Source organism: Kryptolebias marmoratus, linkage group LG10 (genome assembly GCF_001649575.2).
Source record: "Kryptolebias marmoratus isolate JLee-2015 linkage group LG10, ASM164957v2, whole genome shotgun sequence".
In the NCBI taxonomy this organism is placed as follows: domain Eukaryota; kingdom Metazoa; phylum Chordata; class Actinopteri; order Cyprinodontiformes; family Rivulidae; genus Kryptolebias; species Kryptolebias marmoratus.
In genome coordinates this window covers 12,703,387-12,720,117 of record NC_051439.1, presented here as the reverse complement: position 1 = coordinate 12,720,117, position 16,731 = coordinate 12,703,387, and the positions used below count along the sequence as shown (strand labels likewise).

The following is a 16,731-nucleotide window of genomic DNA, read 5'->3' as shown; positions in this document are numbered from 1 at the left end:
CCGCTGTCCTTCTTCTACGCTTTAAATCCAGACGCCTGTTTTTTTTTTACTGCCCTCTACTTGAGCGAAATACTCGTCTTTCTTTTTTTGTCGTCGGGAAAGAAAAGCGGAAGTGACGTTTTGTTTTGGAATTACGTCACGGGATTCTGGCCAAAGGCAGCAGGGCTGGGGATTTTGAAAATTGCGGGCTAGCTAGCTACCTAGCTGTTAGTTCGCTCATGGATTACGTTTATCCCCAAACCATGGCGTCGTGTAGTTTATTAAAACAAAACCACGCAGACTTCGAGTCTCCCGCCAAGGTGTTCGCGAAGCTGAAATCGAAAGTTCAGAAGGAGCTCCTCGCAAAGGAGACTGTTTTACTATGCGACGATCCGCTGTACGGCGTTAGAGAGCGACATGGAGCAGCCTTCCACACCCCCAGGAAGAAAGCTGCGAACATACCGACGATCGACGAGCTCGAGAACCAGAGGTTCGGCTGTCGTCGCGGCGAGGCGCAGGCTTTGACGCTGTCGCCCATTTCGAGTCCTCGGAAACCCGGCGATTGTTCTCGCACACAGCTGAAGGAAGCCTGTCCAGCAGCCGACGGACGAAGAGGCAGAGCTTTCATGCAGTCCACGTCTGTGTCTCAGCCTCTCTGCCCGGACATCAGACACCAGAGCAGCAAAGGGACACCTCGGATCGGAGACACCGTGTCCATCAGGACTCCGGTGAAGACGTGGCCAGGAGAAAGCTGTGGAAGAAGTGCTTTTGATAAGGAATATGCACCCTTCATTTCAGCTTCCCCAATGAAGAACAGGCTGATGAGGACGAATTTAGAGCCGATGGGGACAAATGCAATCAGCAGACCCACTGAGGACACGAGAAACCCTCCCATTGAGGATTACATCCAGGGTTTGGGTACAGGTAGAGGATTCTCTGCTGATCAGTCCGAGATGAGCCAGGATGAAACCATTCTTCCACAGTCGAGATTCGCTTTAGACAAACGTCAGCAGCGTTCCCTGCCTTTTGTCACCATCTAACAGAATGAAAATCCACCCATGTTTATTGTTGTTGTTGTCAATTCTGAACAGGTTGCTCTGTCACTCTGGAGAGACTGAACATCATGTCCCCAGCCAAGATGTTTGAGTCCATGAAGGAGCGGGAGAACCGAAAGGACAACGGCAGCAGGAGGGGGCTCTTCGAAGGTGATGAAAGTATAGGTTTGTTGATTAAATGTGGATATTGTGGCTTGTAATAACAGTGCATCTCTTTTCTTTTTAGTTTTTGCAGGGAGCTTGCACAAGTCCAGAGACAGTCCTGTCCCCGCGCCTCACAGCGTGGCAGAATCGGAGGAGACGACCTTGAGGAGCAGCCTTGAAACAATGGTGTCCGTCAGCCGGGATCGAGAGTACTCTGCCGACGGCCAGCCAGGCGCTGACGACCCCGAGGGTGCCCCGATCCCCGCTGCTCAGTCAGAGACGAGCCAGGACGAAACCATTCTCCCACAGCCGAGATTCGTTTTAGACCAACGTGAGCAGCCGCGGCCCGTTCTGCTGGAGGACCCGCTTGTGCTCAACTCGCCTCAGCTCTCCATACCGAAGAAAGACAAGGAGGTGTTCAAGCGCAACCACTGGCCCCCGCAGAAAAAATTCCCAGTTGTGAGTCGAAGGAGAAAACACAATTGAAATGCACCTTTAAGGGTTTATTTTATCGCTCTGTCTTTAACAATAAACACATGTTTAATTGAGCGATCCTTTTTTGTGGGATAAAACATGAAAATTCACCAAAACGTTTGGGTTTGCAGACACATTTCAGAGTGTATCGTTCAGTTTTAGCTGGACTTTTCTCAGCCGAGCTGTGTTTGTTTGCAGGACAGTGTGATTTATCTTAAAAGGTGGTTCCTGAGAAGAAATCACAAGGGCCTGTTTGTGGACGGAATCCACGGGTAAGTCGTGAATTTATCTTTTTTATTTATTTTTTGTTTAAATAATGCTTCATTTCTAAAATAACAAGAGTTTTAGATTTAGTGTGGCGGCGTGTAAACTGTGGGGTTTTCTCTCTTCCAGGGAAGACAACATACCGTGGAACAGTAACATCATTGTAGAAAGAGTTTCCAGTTCGGTGCTGAAAACCGTCTCCGGCAGGGTTTACATCTTAGTTGGGAAGATGAAGATGAATCTTGCCTCTGGTAGGCGTGTTCACGGGGCGTTTTTAACAAAGGCGTTACAAGTGAATCGAATAACGGCGTTCTTCTCGTCTCGTTTTTTTTTGCCCTCAGATTTCCCAACGAGGTTTTTAAAGAAGTTCGTGTGTGGTTTTCCTCCAAACTGGAGCGCTCTTTACGAGAAGTTTCTGCAAGAGTCAAAAGAGTAAGGCTGTTTCGCCGTCGCACCTTCGCAGGAAATTACTGCTTCGGTTGTAGTTTTATGGATTTAGACGACTGCATTTATGTGTTCCAGTACTGACGCAAAGAAAAACAAGAAAGAGCGGCCCGGCGCCGCCTCCATCAACCAGTCTCTAAGGAGACAGACGCAAAAATCCCCAAAGACGCGTAAGTCTGGGACGTTTAACGAACCGGTTGGTACGTGTCACCCGTTTCTTACAAATTCTTCTTCACTTTCTGGTCTTCTCCAGCTGCTTCCTGTCCTCCTGCCTCCTCCTCGTCGTTTTCCACGCAAGTGACTCGGAGTGGTCGGGTGATCAAGCCACCTCTGGAGTACTGGAAAGGAGGGAGGGTCACTGTCGATGCACACATGAACGTCACCATCCACGAGGCGTACGATCACAGCATCTCCGTAAGCACGCCGCGCTGTGACCTTTCCGAATGTGCGCCGTTGTTCCGAGCGCGAGCGAACGTACGAAGTGGGTTTTTTGTTTTCCTTTACAGGAGGTCTCCACGATATCGCCTCCGAGCTCGTCGAGGAAGCCGGTCCGAGTGCTCCTGCCCATCAGCGAGGGTAAATGTTGTCGGGAGACGCGGTGTTTCGGCGCCGGCCGGGATGAGCCGCGCCGTCTCACGGCAGGTTTTCTTTCTGTTCCCCCCAGACGATCCGGATGAAGAGGCGTCGGTGCCGGTGAGGAAGCTTAAAGCGCTGCGTTATCGAAACGCGGCTGAGAAGCCTCCTAATTTATCTGCGTCCACCAGTGAGGTGTTCAAGGTCCCGGAGCAGTGCTCTGGTAGAACAACAAGCTCCAGTTGGAGGCGCCAACACCCGGCGATGGAGAAGAGAGCGAATGCCATTCCAGAAAAACTGGGTGAATCTGAAAGGCTTTCAACACTCAGGTCTCTAAACCAGAGAAACAACACCTACAAACCGGTGACGAGAAATTATAGACGGATTCTCACAAGTTTTGAATCCTCTCCCGTCTCTGATGAAAAATCAAACGTTTTGTCGTCTGACGATGAGTTTGCCACTAAGAGAAAGAAGAAGCAGAAACAAACGGACAGCAGGAAAGGCGAGATGGTCTCTAACAAACCGCAGCCAGGTCGCAAGCCTTCGTCCAGCCAGCCGTCAGGGTCCTTCCAGGAGAGCGGGAAATACCCGAGAAGGGGAGGCGCGAGGACGAACGAGCACCACGGGGCGGAAACAAAACGCGTCGAGCGAAGATGCACCAGAGCGTCGCCGCCTGGGACGACACAGCTCGGCAAGAAGTGCCACGCGAGGAAAGGCGCAGCCGTCATTCCACAAGACGACGGCGAAGATGAATGGACCGAGGCGGAGCTCATGAAGCTGCAAGAGTAAGTTTGACTCTTACAGGATGAAAATGAACCAACATCTGGATTTTACCGAGTTTTTAAAAATCGGTAAAAGAAACTTCAGATTACCAACAGATGATTTATTTTACTGTCATGAGTTTGACAAGAACAGCCTAAATTTAGAGGAAGGATGTGTTGTTTTTGTTTTAACCACATCGGCGTGTCTAATTTTTAAATTTATTTCTCTTTTCTCCAGGGCTGTGTCCTACTACCCAAAGCACATCGCGGGCTACTGGGCAAAGGTGGCGAACATGGTGGGAACACGCTCGGCGGAGGAGTGCCACAAGCAGCACACCTGGCAGGGTGCATCTCTGAGCCCTAAAAGAGCCGAGAAGCATGCCAAGAAAAAGGTGGAGCCACCGAAAGCTCCAGGTAAATGATCCGTCTTTAGCCTGTAAGTCTTATCTGTGTGGCGCTAATCAGTCATGTGTCGTATGGAAAACTAAGACCCGGAGTCTTCAGAGTAGTGTTTTGTGTGCGCTACCTGCCTTTTTATCGTTTGAAACAAAACGAGCTGTGAGTGTCTCTAACGGGCTGTGAAACCGTGCAGCGGCGGAGCGTCCGGTCATATCCGCCCGCTCGGGGACCCTGAAGAGGAAGCAGCAGGTGCGCCAGTTCCTGGAGGCTCTGCCCAGGGCAGACATGGACGACGCGTTCAGCTCGGCGTACATGCAGAACAAACGCTTTGAGGTTCGTCTCTTCCCACACACACACACACACACACACACACACACACACACACACGTCACTTTATCTGGGGCTGAAGGAACTAACTCTTCCTCGTCGATGTGCTGCCGCTCAGATGCCCGACATGTGTCCAAGCGAGGAACGGGACTTTGAGCTTTCGGAGCTGGAGCCTCAGACGCCGATGTCGTCGCGTTTCCCCGAAGTGAAGACGCCTCAGTGTTTGCACATTACTCCCGGCATGATGGGCTCCCCCAACGCGTAAGAAGCCTAAAACCTAAAACCTAAAACACTTTTAACGGTCATAGCCGACTGCAGGGAAATGACCGCCGCACTTCTTTCCTATTTTATTTTATTTTTTTAAAGAAACAATGATGACAAGTACATCTATCAGCTGCAGAAGAGGATGAAAAAGAATCAGTTCAACGTCTGCAAGACCTCCCGTTCCTCAAAGGTACGGACGTCTCCAGAGTTTATTTCTGACGGTTTTTGTTGTGAAAATCACACAGAGATGCTTCGTTTGTCTCTTTCAGAGGTTCACGCCCACGCCGTCAGTAAGAAGAACGGTTCGGAGATGCGGTGACACAGGTGGGCGTCCTCGTGAGTTCATCGTTGCACAGCGGCCGACTATATTTACAGGATGACCTAAAATAACGCTCCGTAATCATGCAGCAGCTTGATTTCCATTCTGCACCGATAAACCTTAAACCCCACCGTTTTCAGCATGAGTTTAATTAACGCCACTGTCCTTTTTTGTTTATTTCCTAGAAAACGATACGTTTTTTGTTTGGGAGATGTTCCCAGAAAACGACGGCGAGCTGTCTGACAGCAGAGAGGAACAGGACTTCTACTTCTCTGACGACTAATTGGTTTCAGAGCTGAAACGTCTGTTTTTTTAATGAAACTGTTTATATGGATCAAAATAGGAAGAACAGATTGAAGAGAAAAAACCTGTACATTTTACATTTTTACAGTCTTGGCCTGAATTATAATTATTATTAATTATATTTTTTTTTTTTTTTTCCTGTGAAGAAAATGTGTCCAGTTACAAAATTAAAAAGACTTTTAATGTAGGACGAGCTTCCATTTAGGCTTTTTTGTAAATATATATATTTGTTTTAAAGTATTTTCTCAGTGAGGTGATTGTAATAATTTTTTAATAAACTTTTTTTTCTATGAATTATTAACATTTCTTTGTGTGTGATAATTAGATTGTATTCTTAATACCTGCAAGACAAATTCTTTAAAAAGAATGAGCCGAACAGAGATCCCTGAGGTTCACCTAAAAAGAATATATGGCAGTTTTAAAAAGCTAATTATAAGTTACTGTTTTTAAAATATGTACAGGCAAATTAATGTGTTGTGACATGATAATTAGGTATTATTCAACCTACAGGATCTCAAAAAAGAGTATTAGATTGATTTATTTTTTTTAAATTTTGGTTTCAATCCTCCTTTTTTAATGAATAAATACAGCAGAGGTAAATACATTTTCACTCCATTCATCCCACCATCCATCCCTTTGCCAAAACACAAATATCTTGTCCACTCGGGCACAATTTCATCCTAAAATAGAAAATAATTGTATAATTTATTTGATTGATTCTTCTATTTAAGAAGGAGAACATATAATACATATATTTAAAAGCTAAACTCTTTTAAATATTGGAAAAACGTAGCTGTAACAACTAAATTATTATGAGTTGAGAGTTTATTATAATAATATTGTGGTACCTGATGTTTTAAATTCTGCTTGAGAAATTTCCTTATAAAAGAGTGACCATGCCACTAATATTCAAGTAGCTAATAGCTTTGTTGCTCTTTTTTTCGTCTTGAGTGTAAATGTTTAATTTAAATTGGCACCTATAAGTCAGTGTGAGTCCCAGTTGTGTACCGAGGGACAAATTATAATTTATAAGCTGCTGGAAGCGCCGCTCTCACGCTGTAAAACCCACAGAGTTGCGTTTCCTGAACGTCTCAGTTAAAATCCCACGGCGGCGCGGATCACGTGAACGCGTCTCACGTGACTCTCCGGGTCAACGGTAAAACTCGTCGGCGGAGAGGCACGAGCGGACAGAAGCAGCGGGAGGACACCATGAATGCGCTGTAAGTGCTTAAAACCAGCTCAGAACTGGTTCTTTTTTATGACATAAATAAAAATAAGTGATATATTAACGCGGCTAACGTCGCGAGACGCGTTCGTGTTTATTATTCGAGGTGACCCGCATAGATAACCGCCGCTAACGAGGGTTAAAATGTCTCCTTTTTGAATCTACTGTAAATTACTTCTGTTCGTGTCGAATGACAGAGCAGCCAAAATGCATTTTAGTTAATAAACGAGTCTGCTTTCAGTTTGACCTTCACAGTTCTGCTTTATTTTGGTTATAACCACTACCTGCTTCCAGATTTTGATTAGTTTTCTTAAAACGTCCGGGTGTTTTTATTTTTAAATCCCTCTCAGACTAACTTTTTGTTTTCCTGTCCTCCAACAGATTGCCCTTCTCCATCCCCTTGTTATTCAGCTCTTTGGTCTGGGGTGGATACCTTGAATACGACCAGGATGTCTTGTGAGCAACCTTTTTTAAAGCCACGCTTTTATTTATTTCTTTATTATTTTGCTTTAATAATTATACAGGCACGCATTGACAAAGTTTACACTACGCTGCGTTCAGGTCCTACTTGGGAAGTTGGTAAATCAACTGCAACACCCCTAAATGCCGGAAATTCCTGACCATCCCTGACTTTTATCCAATTAGGCTGAAAGCTTGTGATCTGTGTGGTCTGTTTGTACCTCAGTACCGCAGCCACTGTTAGGTAACATGTTGCATCTGAGTTTATTAAATGTTCACAGGAACACAGCTCAGATTTCCGAGGTAAATGGAACGCAGGATCTTCTCCAACTCCCTTACTTTGCATCATAATCCTTTTTTTTTTTAATCTAACCTCATTTCTGTGTACATTAAAGCGGGGTTAGGAGGTCTGCTGTGAGAGTATACAGCAGGAGATGTTGTGGGAGTAGAGCTGGACTCTCTGACTGCAGTGTCTGAGAGGAGGATGCTGGCAAAACTGCGGGGAATCATGAACAACAGTTATCACCCTCTCTACAACACTGTTAGGAGTCACAGAAGCACATTTAGTACCAGTCTCATTGCACCTAAATGCACCACTGAGCGCCGCAGGAGGTCGTTCCTACCAGTGGCCATCAAACTCTATAACTCTGCCCGAAACATGTGAACCTATAACACTGTTGCTATTTCTATTTCTTTTCATTTCTTTTTAATTCTTTAGAATATTTCTGTCTTTCTTTACATTTCAACTCTAATGCTTACTTGAACGGCTGCAGCTGTAATAATTGCAATTTCCCCCCAGGGATCATTAAAGTATTCTGATTCTGATTTTAACCAACTAGGGTCATAAAGGGATAGTCTGATCATTTTTCATGTGATGTTGTGTCATGTGACGTCAGCCACAGAGCGTGGCAGTGTGAACGAAAGGGCTGAAGGTTTTCATCCAAGCGCAGGGACTCGAACATCGTTAGGTTGAGAAAACAGCAACAAGCCATCAGCCTAGCTTGGATGAAGACTTTGGCCCTTTTTCTCCACACTTTGTGCTTTATGGCTGATAAGATACAAACTACTGATGACTATCTGAGAGAAAATCACTTCTAAAAATGATCAGACTATCCCTTTAGTGTTGCTTTTTAGTTTCCTTCTAACAATCTTATATGAAGCACAATGGAATGATGAACTATAGTAAATTTACAATGGTTTATTTATTTTGTTATAGGAGCTTTTTTGTCCTTTTTCCCTACAGGATCCCAGAGGACTGGACCCATGTGGGTCGGGTCGATCCTTCAGAGGAGCTGGAGCTGACGTTTGCCTTAAAGCAGCAGAACATCCAGCTGCTGGAGGAAACGCTCAGACGGGTGTCGGACCCCGACTCGCCCCAGTATGGTAGGGTTTTGTGAGGAGGAGAACAGAAATATGTCAGAGCTGACCTCCTGATGCTCCTGCCACGACCTGCGCTAACGAGTTTATCCTCCTCAGGCAAACACCTCAGTCTGGAGGAAGTCGCTTCCCTCGTCCGTCCGTCTGAACTCACCCAGAAAGTGGTGCGCAGCTGGCTGCAGAGTCACGGGGTCTCTGACTGTCTCGCTGTTCGCACTCAGGACTTTTTGCAGTGCGCCACGACTGCAGAGTAAGCACATCACTCGTCCTGCTTGGCTCACCTCACTCGCAGTGGGAAACAGATACGGCTATCGGTTACTTTTTCCTCCTCGAGTTTCGTAAAACGTTGTGAAAAAGCCGTGCTTGTATTTTGTAAGCCAGTTCCTGTTTCTGACGCTGCGGTTTACTTGATTGCAGAAATCAGCATTAGAATTGTCAGATTATAAAAAAGAAATGAGACTTTACCTCAAACCTCATTTTGTAAAGGTCTATTAGGAAGTACCACTACAGGAGCTTTATTAGTTTTAAACTATCTGGTGGTAGATCTGGGAATATTAAGGTTATGACTGTTTTTTTGCGTTAAGGGTTGCAGAGAAGCTTCTTCCGGGAAGTAGGTTCCACCGTTACGCCAGAGACGGCCAGTCCATCGTGAGATCCTCGGCTCCATATTCGGTCCACGATGAAGTTCACCGGCACCTCGATTTTGGTGAGCTTCATTTCTTTCTCCGCGCTGCTCAGTGCGAGTGTTTCTCTCTGAGGTCACTTCTGACTGCTGCTTTGTTCCACAGTCGGAGGGCTCCACCGTCTCCCACCCAAAGGGAAAGACGTCCGCAAGAAGCAGACAAAGTCCGGGGCGTGGGTGCACCTCGGAGTGACTCCCACCGTCCTGAGAGCTCGCTACAACCTGACGGCAGCGGACGTGGGCTCGGCTCAGAACAACAGCCAGGCTGTAGCTCAGGTGCGGTTTGATTAGTGGGGATTAATTAGTCTGTGGTCGTTCCCGAGCACCACGCCTGATGTCGGTTTGTCCCTTCCACCTCCCTTAGTTCCTGGAGCAGTACTTCCACCCCACCGACTTGGCCGAGTTCATGTACATATTTGGTCGATCCTTCGAGCACCTGTCTCAGGTGGATCGGGTTGTGGGCACCCAGGGGGGAGGAAAAGCTGGTCTGGAGGCCAGTCTGGATCTGGAGTACATCATGAGCACAGGGGCCCACATCCCCACGTGGGTGTTCACTAATCCAGGTCTGCACAGACAAAACGATCTCCACCCATATGTGTGCATCAACGCCGACGGGTGAAAGAGAGCAGAGACATTTTGTTTCGTCCTCTGTTTGTCTCCAGGTCGTCACGAGTCCCAGGAGCCCTTCCTCCAGTGGATGGTCTTACTCAGCAACATGTCCGCCCTGCCCTGGGTTCACACCATCAGCTACGGAGACGACGAGGACAGCCTGTCCGCCGCCTACATGACGCGCATAAACACGGAGTTTATGAAGGCTGGAGTCAGGGGGATTTCTCTGCTCTTCGCCTCGGGTCAGTAATTACCCACAGACGACCGGGAACCCTCGCAAAAAGCCGATCTTAACGAAACACAATGCTGCGCCGACAAAGCCTTTGTCTGGGACAATTTCAGTTTGTGTTTTAGGACAATTAGGTTTTTATTTTATTTTATTTTTTTTACAGTCATATGACAGATTATTTGCGCAACACTTTGTGATTCATGCTGCACGGCTTCCTGTTTCTTAAAAGAAACGGTTCAGTGGAGCCGACCACAAAGAAAAAGTTCAGCAGAGGAACAGTAAGCTTTCACTTCCATAACTGCGTGCTGATAATTCGTCCCAACTTCTCCTCGACAACCTGCGCGCCAAGACTCTTATTCTCGGATTAATGAGTTGAAACACGAACACGGCTGCTGCTCAAATGAAGCCGCCTGGAGAGCTTGTTAATCTTTTATGTGCAACGATATTCAAACGCTTGTAATGTGTGCAGCATATCTGCCTGTTACATCGCTCTCTCGTGTCCCGTCTTGTTCAGGTGACAGCGGGGCCGGATGCAGGTACTTAAGTAAAGGTCAGAACACCTTCAGGCCCAGTTTTCCTGCCTCCAGGTAAATCCTACATTTCCATCATAAAGTTTTCGGTGCTTTGACGTAAAAACAGGGCAAAAAGTTGAGATTATTCTAAAAATCCTTGCTAAGTATTTGTCAAAATGATGTACCTGCAGCCCATACGTGACAACAGTTGGAGGAACTTCGTTCAAGAACCCGTTTAAAGTCACGTACGAAGTTACAGACTACATCAGCGGAGGAGGTTTCAGCAACATCTTCAGTATGCCCAGCTACCAGGTAGAGATATCAAATTATCGAACACGCAGCCTTCAGTCGACTTGTTTTGTTTTCCTGCGCTGACGATGATGTCACTGTGTTTCCTCAGGCCAGCGCAGTTCAGGGATACCTGAAGTCCGTGGCAGCGAAGCTCCCTCCTGCATCGTACTTTAACGCCAGTGGACGGGCCTACCCGGACCTGGCCGCTCTGTCGGACAACTACTGGGTGGTCAACAACAGAATCCCCATCCCCTGGGTGTCCGGGACCTCGGTAAAAATATGCTTTAAACGCGATCGCCGTTTTCCTCTGAACGGAGAACGAACACAGAGTCGAGAAAAAACACCAAACCACCCAAGTTAGTCCAGCGATTTTAAAAATGTAAGCAAGCTTGTCAACAGTTCAGGCTTTTTCCACCTTTAGTCCCGAGGCATGTTGGCCTAGAGGGTATTTCTAGTGAAAACTATTTCTTTTAGTTGTCAGACTAGCACGGATGAGTCTGAAACAAAAAATAGTTAGAAAAATAAGTTTGCTGCTCCATCCAGCTTTTTAGGAATAACTTTTTAAAGCTTAGTATTTTTATCTTTTTCTCACAATTGATAGGGAAATTAGAAGTCAAAGCAGGTAAATGTTTTAACAAGTGGAGATAACATTTGTTTTAAGTGTTTGCTCCTTTGGTTGTCTCGTTGATTTGCATGCATTCCTCCCTCCCCCCTTTTCTCCCCCACCAGGCGTCGACCCCCGTGTTCGGAGGCATCCTTTCCCTCATCAACGATCGGCGCTTTTCAAAGGGCCTGCCCGCCCTGGGCTTCTTCAACCCTCGCCTCTACAAGCTCAAACAGCAGGGCCTGTTCGATGTAAGTTCGCACCCGACAGTCCCGGCTGAAATATTAACTCGAGAAACCGCTCGGTGCGCCGGGTTCCCTAAAAACCCGCCGCTTGTTTCTGTTTGTTCTCCAGGTGACTGAGGGTTGCCACCTGGGCTGCCTGGACGAGAAGGTTCAGGGGAACGGCTTCTGTGCGACTCCATCGTGGGACCCCGTCACAGGCTGGGGGACGCCGAACTACCCCGACCTGCTGGCTGCGCTCCTCGTGGACTGAAAACACGTTCTTCCAAACTGAAACAAACAAAGAAAAACGCTGACATTCTATCCGAGAGCAAGTCGAACTCTTGATCAGGTTTCAGGGAGGGACAGTGAAATTATGAAACTGCTGCTTTTGTTTTTAATGACTAGTCACTTTTAAAGGCTTTTACTTTTTAAGATTTGTGCTGATTTTTTTAAACAATGCTGCTGCCTTCCTCTGTTAATCACTGCATTTTTACTGGACCGGATTTTAACGCAAATCTAGATAATGACGGGTACAAACGGTGATCCTGCGCTTTAAATAAGTCACCTGTTGCTGCACCTAACACGACGAAGCTTAACGAAGGAACCGCTGAAATGTGAAGATCTTCGACACTTGTATTCAATCAAGAGAAGTCGGGGTGCTTTCAAGTGTTGTTTATGCATTTTGTTTTTGTACCAAATGTCTCGGCAGGGATGAGCTCATAACACTTAAACCTCCACGCAGTTTTAACGCCATTCGTGTTTTTAAAGAGTTGCCACGAACTAAAAGAAATGCACTAATACGTTTACTCGCCACTTGATTTCATCGTTTGTTCTTGCAAAGCCATAAATCAGATGAGTTGATGTGAGAGCGGGTGCTTTTTTCCTGTGAGTTTAATAAAAACAAACAAAAAAAAGAAAGAGGATCTGTTCTTTAAGATGGTGACAGTGAGTCGGCCTCATTCGATCCTTCATCTTTGCTCCCGTTTCAGTTTCTAAAGAGTTTCAGGAAGTATCGAAGGTTTGCCTCAGAGGGGCCAACGAATCCGAATGAAACCTGTCTTTTGCAAATTCAGACACGCCTTCTGAAATCCACTCATTGTCACGTTACACAACACGCCACCTGTAAGATGTCACCTTGAGCCCCGTCAGTTACACAACTACAACAAATATATACATTTAAGTAAAAAAAAACAACGTAAAACTGAACTTTCTGGTACATTTCTGAGGATTTCTCGTCATTCCAGGCGGAATAAAAACAACCGTGACTGATGTTGCGCTAACCTGAGTTGCTTTATTATCCACCATTATCAGCACAGCCCCAGGATTTGTCTCCTACTGACAGTGAAACTCAAAAGAGCTGATTACATTTACAAAGAAAAATTACATCTTAAGATGAGTTTATCTGAGAAGACATCACGTGTTTTGTATTTGTGGTGCAACGGGGCGGAGTGGCGGGGGTTAACTGCTGATGACTGGTGAAAGAGCAAACCACAACAACAACAAAAAAAAACCCAACGTGACTATTTATCTACATGGTTTTGAAATTGCGAATCTCCTCAAAAGTCCAGCGGAGGAGAGAAGAAAAGAAAAGGAAGTAAAACGAAGTTTGAAACCTCTTCCAGGAAGACCAACAAAACGGTCCTAAAAACATACGTGACGACAATGCTCATAGAAATCAGTGCACAATATGCACACTTGGGCAAAATTACAAAAAACTGAAAACTTGTTGCTGAGGATTTATGTACATGTGACTGATATTGCAAAAAACTTTAAGTGGTTTTGTTAAGGTATAAATAAGTTTTTTTCTCGGGTGCAGGAATCGTGGATAAATATCTTCATGAGAAGAAGCCGTGAAACGTTTCCATCCGGGCCAAAAGAAAAGTCAGGTTGTCGCAGATTCGCTGCCTGGACTCTTTGTGTGCTCTCCAAATCTCCCTCCCAGTTTGAATCTTTCACCTCGAGGCAACAAAGCCGACCGAGGAAAGTTTGTCCGTCTGTCAAAGAGCAGAGATGGAGTCCCATCCGCCTGGTGCTCTACCTTTTCTTTTTAAAGCCCGGTCCGTCCACGGATGACTCACTGGTTGTTTTTGGCCTTGGCGTGTGTCAGTATGTGGGACTTGAGGTTGGTCGACTGGGCGAACTTCTTATTGCAGCCGTCGAAGGGGCACACGTACGGCCGGTCGCCGGTGTGAATGCGCACATGTGTGCGCAAGTTAAAGTCCAGAGAGAACCGCTTGCCACACCCCTCGAATGTGCACTGGGAACACAAAGGAGTCTGTTAACGCTGCGAAATACATTTGCAACACAAACAGTTTCACAACGGCAGGCGTTTATCTATCATCACAGTATGATGACATGGGAGATTAAAGACACGCACCTGGAAAGGTTTCTCTCCCGTGTGCACAAGCTGGTGTCTTTTCAGTTTCGAGCTTTCCACGAAAGCTTTGCCGCACTCCGCGCAGACGTGCACGCGAGGCCCGTGCGTATGCAAGTGTTTTCTCATCGCCGAGTTGTCCCTGAACATCTTGGTGCACCCCTAAAGAGAGAGAGGGAGAGGTATCAATCAGAAGCTGATTTATTTGTTATTATTAAATCACCTGCAAGCGCTCAGAAAGATAAGAGTGGCACACAAACTCACTTTATGCGGACAGGCTATCGTCCTGGGCGCGTCGTCCTCTTTTATTTTTCTTGGCTTCATTCTGCGGCACAAATACAAAAATAGTGACACTATAAACAACACGACAAGTACCAACACTAACCTGTATAGCTAGCTGTTATAACCTTTAGTTAATAACGTGACGGCCTGTAAACAACGTTCGCTCCGAGCATCAAGTCTTACCGTGCAAACTCTGCCAGCTGCTTGGGATCTGACAGGTCGATGCCTGGGATACCTCCAGGAGGAAGCTTCTTCCCAGTCATATACTCAGAATAATCTGGAGGAGAATTCTCTTCTGTGATTTGCTCTTCATGGTCTATGTCCTTCTTGTCATCTGAATGAGAATGGGACAGTTTGAGAGTTAGTAACAGAAAAAAACCCATTCTAGTTGCATTTTGTATATTAGGCAATTCTAAATTTAATTGCATTTAAATAATATCTGTAATATTAGATTTGAAAGAAACTGTGTGAAAAGAATTTGAAAACATGCATAATAAATATATATTTCTGAGGAGAAAAAAATGAGAAATTTTCAAGTAAAGTTGCGTTCATGGTGGTAGGAGTTTATCAATGTGTGCACAGAAGTATGTTTGGAAACGGCAGTCACGCGAAACAAATCACGCACACCTGTACAGAAATCCAGAGTCTTTTCTCTAATCTCAATAAATAGCACTATTACTCGAGCACTGATTGAAAGTGTCACCAAGAAAAAAAAGCGGAAATTATCTTGAGTCGTTGCGGTTGCGAAAAACGACAAGTCAGAAGCGCAAAATCCGAGGCATCCGTGAAGGCAGCACCGCCGCCTCTGTTGTTAACTAGAAACTGCGCCACAGCGGCCCAGCGAAGCTACGAGCGCCTCGCTCCCACCGCCGCCGCCATGTTCGTCGGCCAAATAAACGCCATTTTTTCGGGCCGCCATACTTTCTAGACCGGGGAAATATGGCGGCGCCCATTGACACATAAAACATGGCTTCCCTTAAAAACAAAAACATTTCGAATGGAGCACAAGTTGCTCGGAGTCGGGGGAAAATAGTCCTACTTTAGAGGAGGACAAGGCGCCATTTGGGGCCTAGCCACACGGCACATAGAACAAAGCGGCAGACGGGACTGGGAACTTACCCGATGCCCACATAGTTACTGAAAACTCCCCCTCTAAAGTCTTTATCTGGACCTGCTTCTGCTCCCACTTTCGGCCCATCTCCCCGCCGCCCATGAAGCTCTTTTTGCACGCTTTTTTCCCACTTCCACTCTTCTTCATCCGGCCCGAAGACGAGCTCCTGCCGGCGACGGTGACCAGAGTCTGTCCGATGTAGTCCTCCTCCACGGCGGGCACCGGGATGAGGATCTGATCCTCGAAGCCGTCGTCCGTGTGCAGCTCGGAGTCGTCGTCGCCCACGACCTCTTCCCTCGTCTGCACCAGAATCACCTCCTGGTGCGAGTGGATCGAGTCGGGATCATCCAGCGGCTGTAGGGCGATCATGGGCTGGTGCTCCCCGTCGACAACTGTGGTCTCGATTGTCTCCACCTCAATTTCGTGCAACTCAACAATCTCGGCTGGCATCTCAGACCCGTCCGTCGCTATGTACAAGGTGTCCCCCGATGCCATGATGGGTTTTTTCGTTCCTCGTCCTCCTTTAAAAGTGCTAATTTTTTACACTTTGCTCCAGTCTTCAGCCTTCCTCCTCTCTCGCTCTCCGACAACAACTCTCCACAACTGAAATCTCGTCGCCACAGTGCTCTAGTTTTGAAGTCTCGCGTGATTTCGAATCCAAATCCCGTTTAAAGGAATTCACACTTTTTAAGCGTCTTTCTTCGAAAACTCTCTTGTTTGAGCACTTATTGTAAAACAAAGGAGCAGAGTTTTGTAATTGTTGCACATGCGCACATTTGCAGAATAATACCTTTAAAAAACAATTATATTACACAGGACCTGGGACCTGTTTTAAACTGATGGGAATCACCTTGCTGGTACTAAAATGCTATTTTATGTCTGTCAAATTATGTTATGTTTTGTTTGTTGTTAAATTCCTAAAAATGTGAATAAACTGTGCCTTTGTGATAGGCTGAAACAAAGAGCCCTGGTTTATCGGTTTTAGTTTTAGGAGCCTTTTTTATGCTTCATAGGTCAGAATTAAGTGAACAAACAAGCAAATTCCTTTCCCCTGACAATGCAACAGAAGTGACAAAGAGAAAAATGGAGTCAATGTTCTTAAAGAAAAAAGCCTAAAGAAATATTGATCAAAACCACTTAAGACAATTACCAGAAAGCCTGGCTGTTTAAAAGCAAAATATGAAGAAAAGAGCACAATAGCTGTGGACATTTTCACAGTCCACGATTGCATAATTACTTCTCTATTATTTAGTAATCTTTTAATAAAATGTGGGTTTGTTTTCTGATCAATCATCTGTAACGTCTCACTTCATAAAAGAGCAAAACCGGTCCAACCATCGGAAACCAGGGGCGGCAGATCAGGTTTTGCCTAAAAAAAGATTTTTAGTCAGCGAGAGCCGGAGTTTTCTTTATAAACAGAAAAAAACCCAAAACACAACATGTAAT

The 16,731-nt window shown here is 45.9% G+C and overlaps 3 protein-coding genes across 3 annotated transcripts; 2 read left to right on the top strand and 1 right to left on the bottom strand.

Moving 5' to 3' along the window:
* Positions 1–142: 142 nt before the first annotated feature.
* mis18bp1 (MIS18 binding protein 1) lies at positions 143–5,603 on the top strand. Its single transcript, XM_017411454.3, has 16 exons — positions 143–984; positions 1,071–1,184; positions 1,261–1,637; positions 1,851–1,924; positions 2,046–2,167; positions 2,258–2,348; positions 2,439–2,530; positions 2,614–2,774; positions 2,867–2,936; positions 3,025–3,718; positions 3,933–4,108; positions 4,287–4,426; positions 4,539–4,681; positions 4,787–4,874; positions 4,954–5,008; positions 5,189–5,603. Exons 1-16 carry the CDS (start codon positions 219–221, stop codon positions 5,284–5,286), a joined length of 3,261 nt encoding a protein of 1,086 aa, XP_017266943.1. The 5' UTR covers positions 143–218; the 3' UTR covers positions 5,287–5,603.
* Positions 5,604–6,443: 840 nt separating this feature from the next.
* tpp1 (tripeptidyl peptidase I) lies at positions 6,444–12,436 on the top strand. Its single transcript, XM_017417726.3, has 13 exons — positions 6,444–6,526; positions 6,913–6,987; positions 8,234–8,373; positions 8,467–8,617; positions 8,952–9,073; positions 9,156–9,325; positions 9,414–9,612; positions 9,712–9,900; positions 10,402–10,474; positions 10,591–10,711; positions 10,800–10,961; positions 11,420–11,545; positions 11,649–12,436. Exons 1-13 carry the CDS (start codon positions 6,516–6,518, stop codon positions 11,787–11,789), a joined length of 1,680 nt encoding a protein of 559 aa, XP_017273215.1. The 5' UTR covers positions 6,444–6,515; the 3' UTR covers positions 11,790–12,436.
* Positions 12,437–12,784: 348 nt separating this feature from the next.
* Positions 12,785–15,915, bottom strand: yy1a (YY1 transcription factor a). Its single transcript, XM_017417742.3, has 5 exons — positions 15,294–15,915; positions 14,358–14,508; positions 14,157–14,217; positions 13,896–14,054; positions 12,785–13,775 (listed from the first exon to the last, which is right to left on the bottom strand). The coding sequence occupies exons 1-5, from the start codon at positions 15,778–15,780 to the stop codon at positions 13,593–13,595; spliced, it is 1,041 nt and encodes a 346-aa protein (XP_017273231.1). The 5' UTR covers positions 15,781–15,915; the 3' UTR covers positions 12,785–13,592.
* Between the last annotated feature and the right edge of the window lie 816 nt (positions 15,916–16,731).

Excerpts from the sequence above, each read along its gene's own strand:
- mis18bp1 (XM_017411454.3), top strand. The coding sequence starts at position 219 with ATGGATTACGTTTATCCCCAAACCATGGCGTCGTGTAGTTTATTAAAA. Across the intron at positions 2,168-2,257 it reads GAAGATGAATCTTGCCTCTG|ATTTCCCAACGAGGTTTTTA; the intron begins GTAGGCGTGTTC and ends TTTTGCCCTCAG. Across the intron at positions 2,937-3,024 it reads GCTCCTGCCCATCAGCGAGG|ACGATCCGGATGAAGAGGCG; the intron begins GTAAATGTTGTC and ends TGTTCCCCCCAG.
- tpp1 (XM_017417726.3), top strand. Across the intron at positions 10,712-10,799 it reads TCAGTATGCCCAGCTACCAG|GCCAGCGCAGTTCAGGGATA; the intron begins GTAGAGATATCA and ends GTGTTTCCTCAG. Across the intron at positions 11,546-11,648 it reads AACAGCAGGGCCTGTTCGAT|GTGACTGAGGGTTGCCACCT; the intron begins GTAAGTTCGCAC and ends TTTGTTCTCCAG.
- yy1a (XM_017417742.3), bottom strand. The coding sequence starts at position 15,780 with ATGGCATCGGGGGACACCTTGTACATAGCGACGGACGGGTCTGAGATG. Across the intron at positions 14,509-15,293 it reads AGTAACTATGTGGGCATCGG|ATGACAAGAAGGACATAGAC; the intron begins GTAAGTTCCCAG and ends ATTCTCATTCAG. Across the intron at positions 14,218-14,357 it reads CAGCTGGCAGAGTTTGCACG|AATGAAGCCAAGAAAAATAA; the intron begins GTAAGACTTGAT and ends TTTGTGCCGCAG.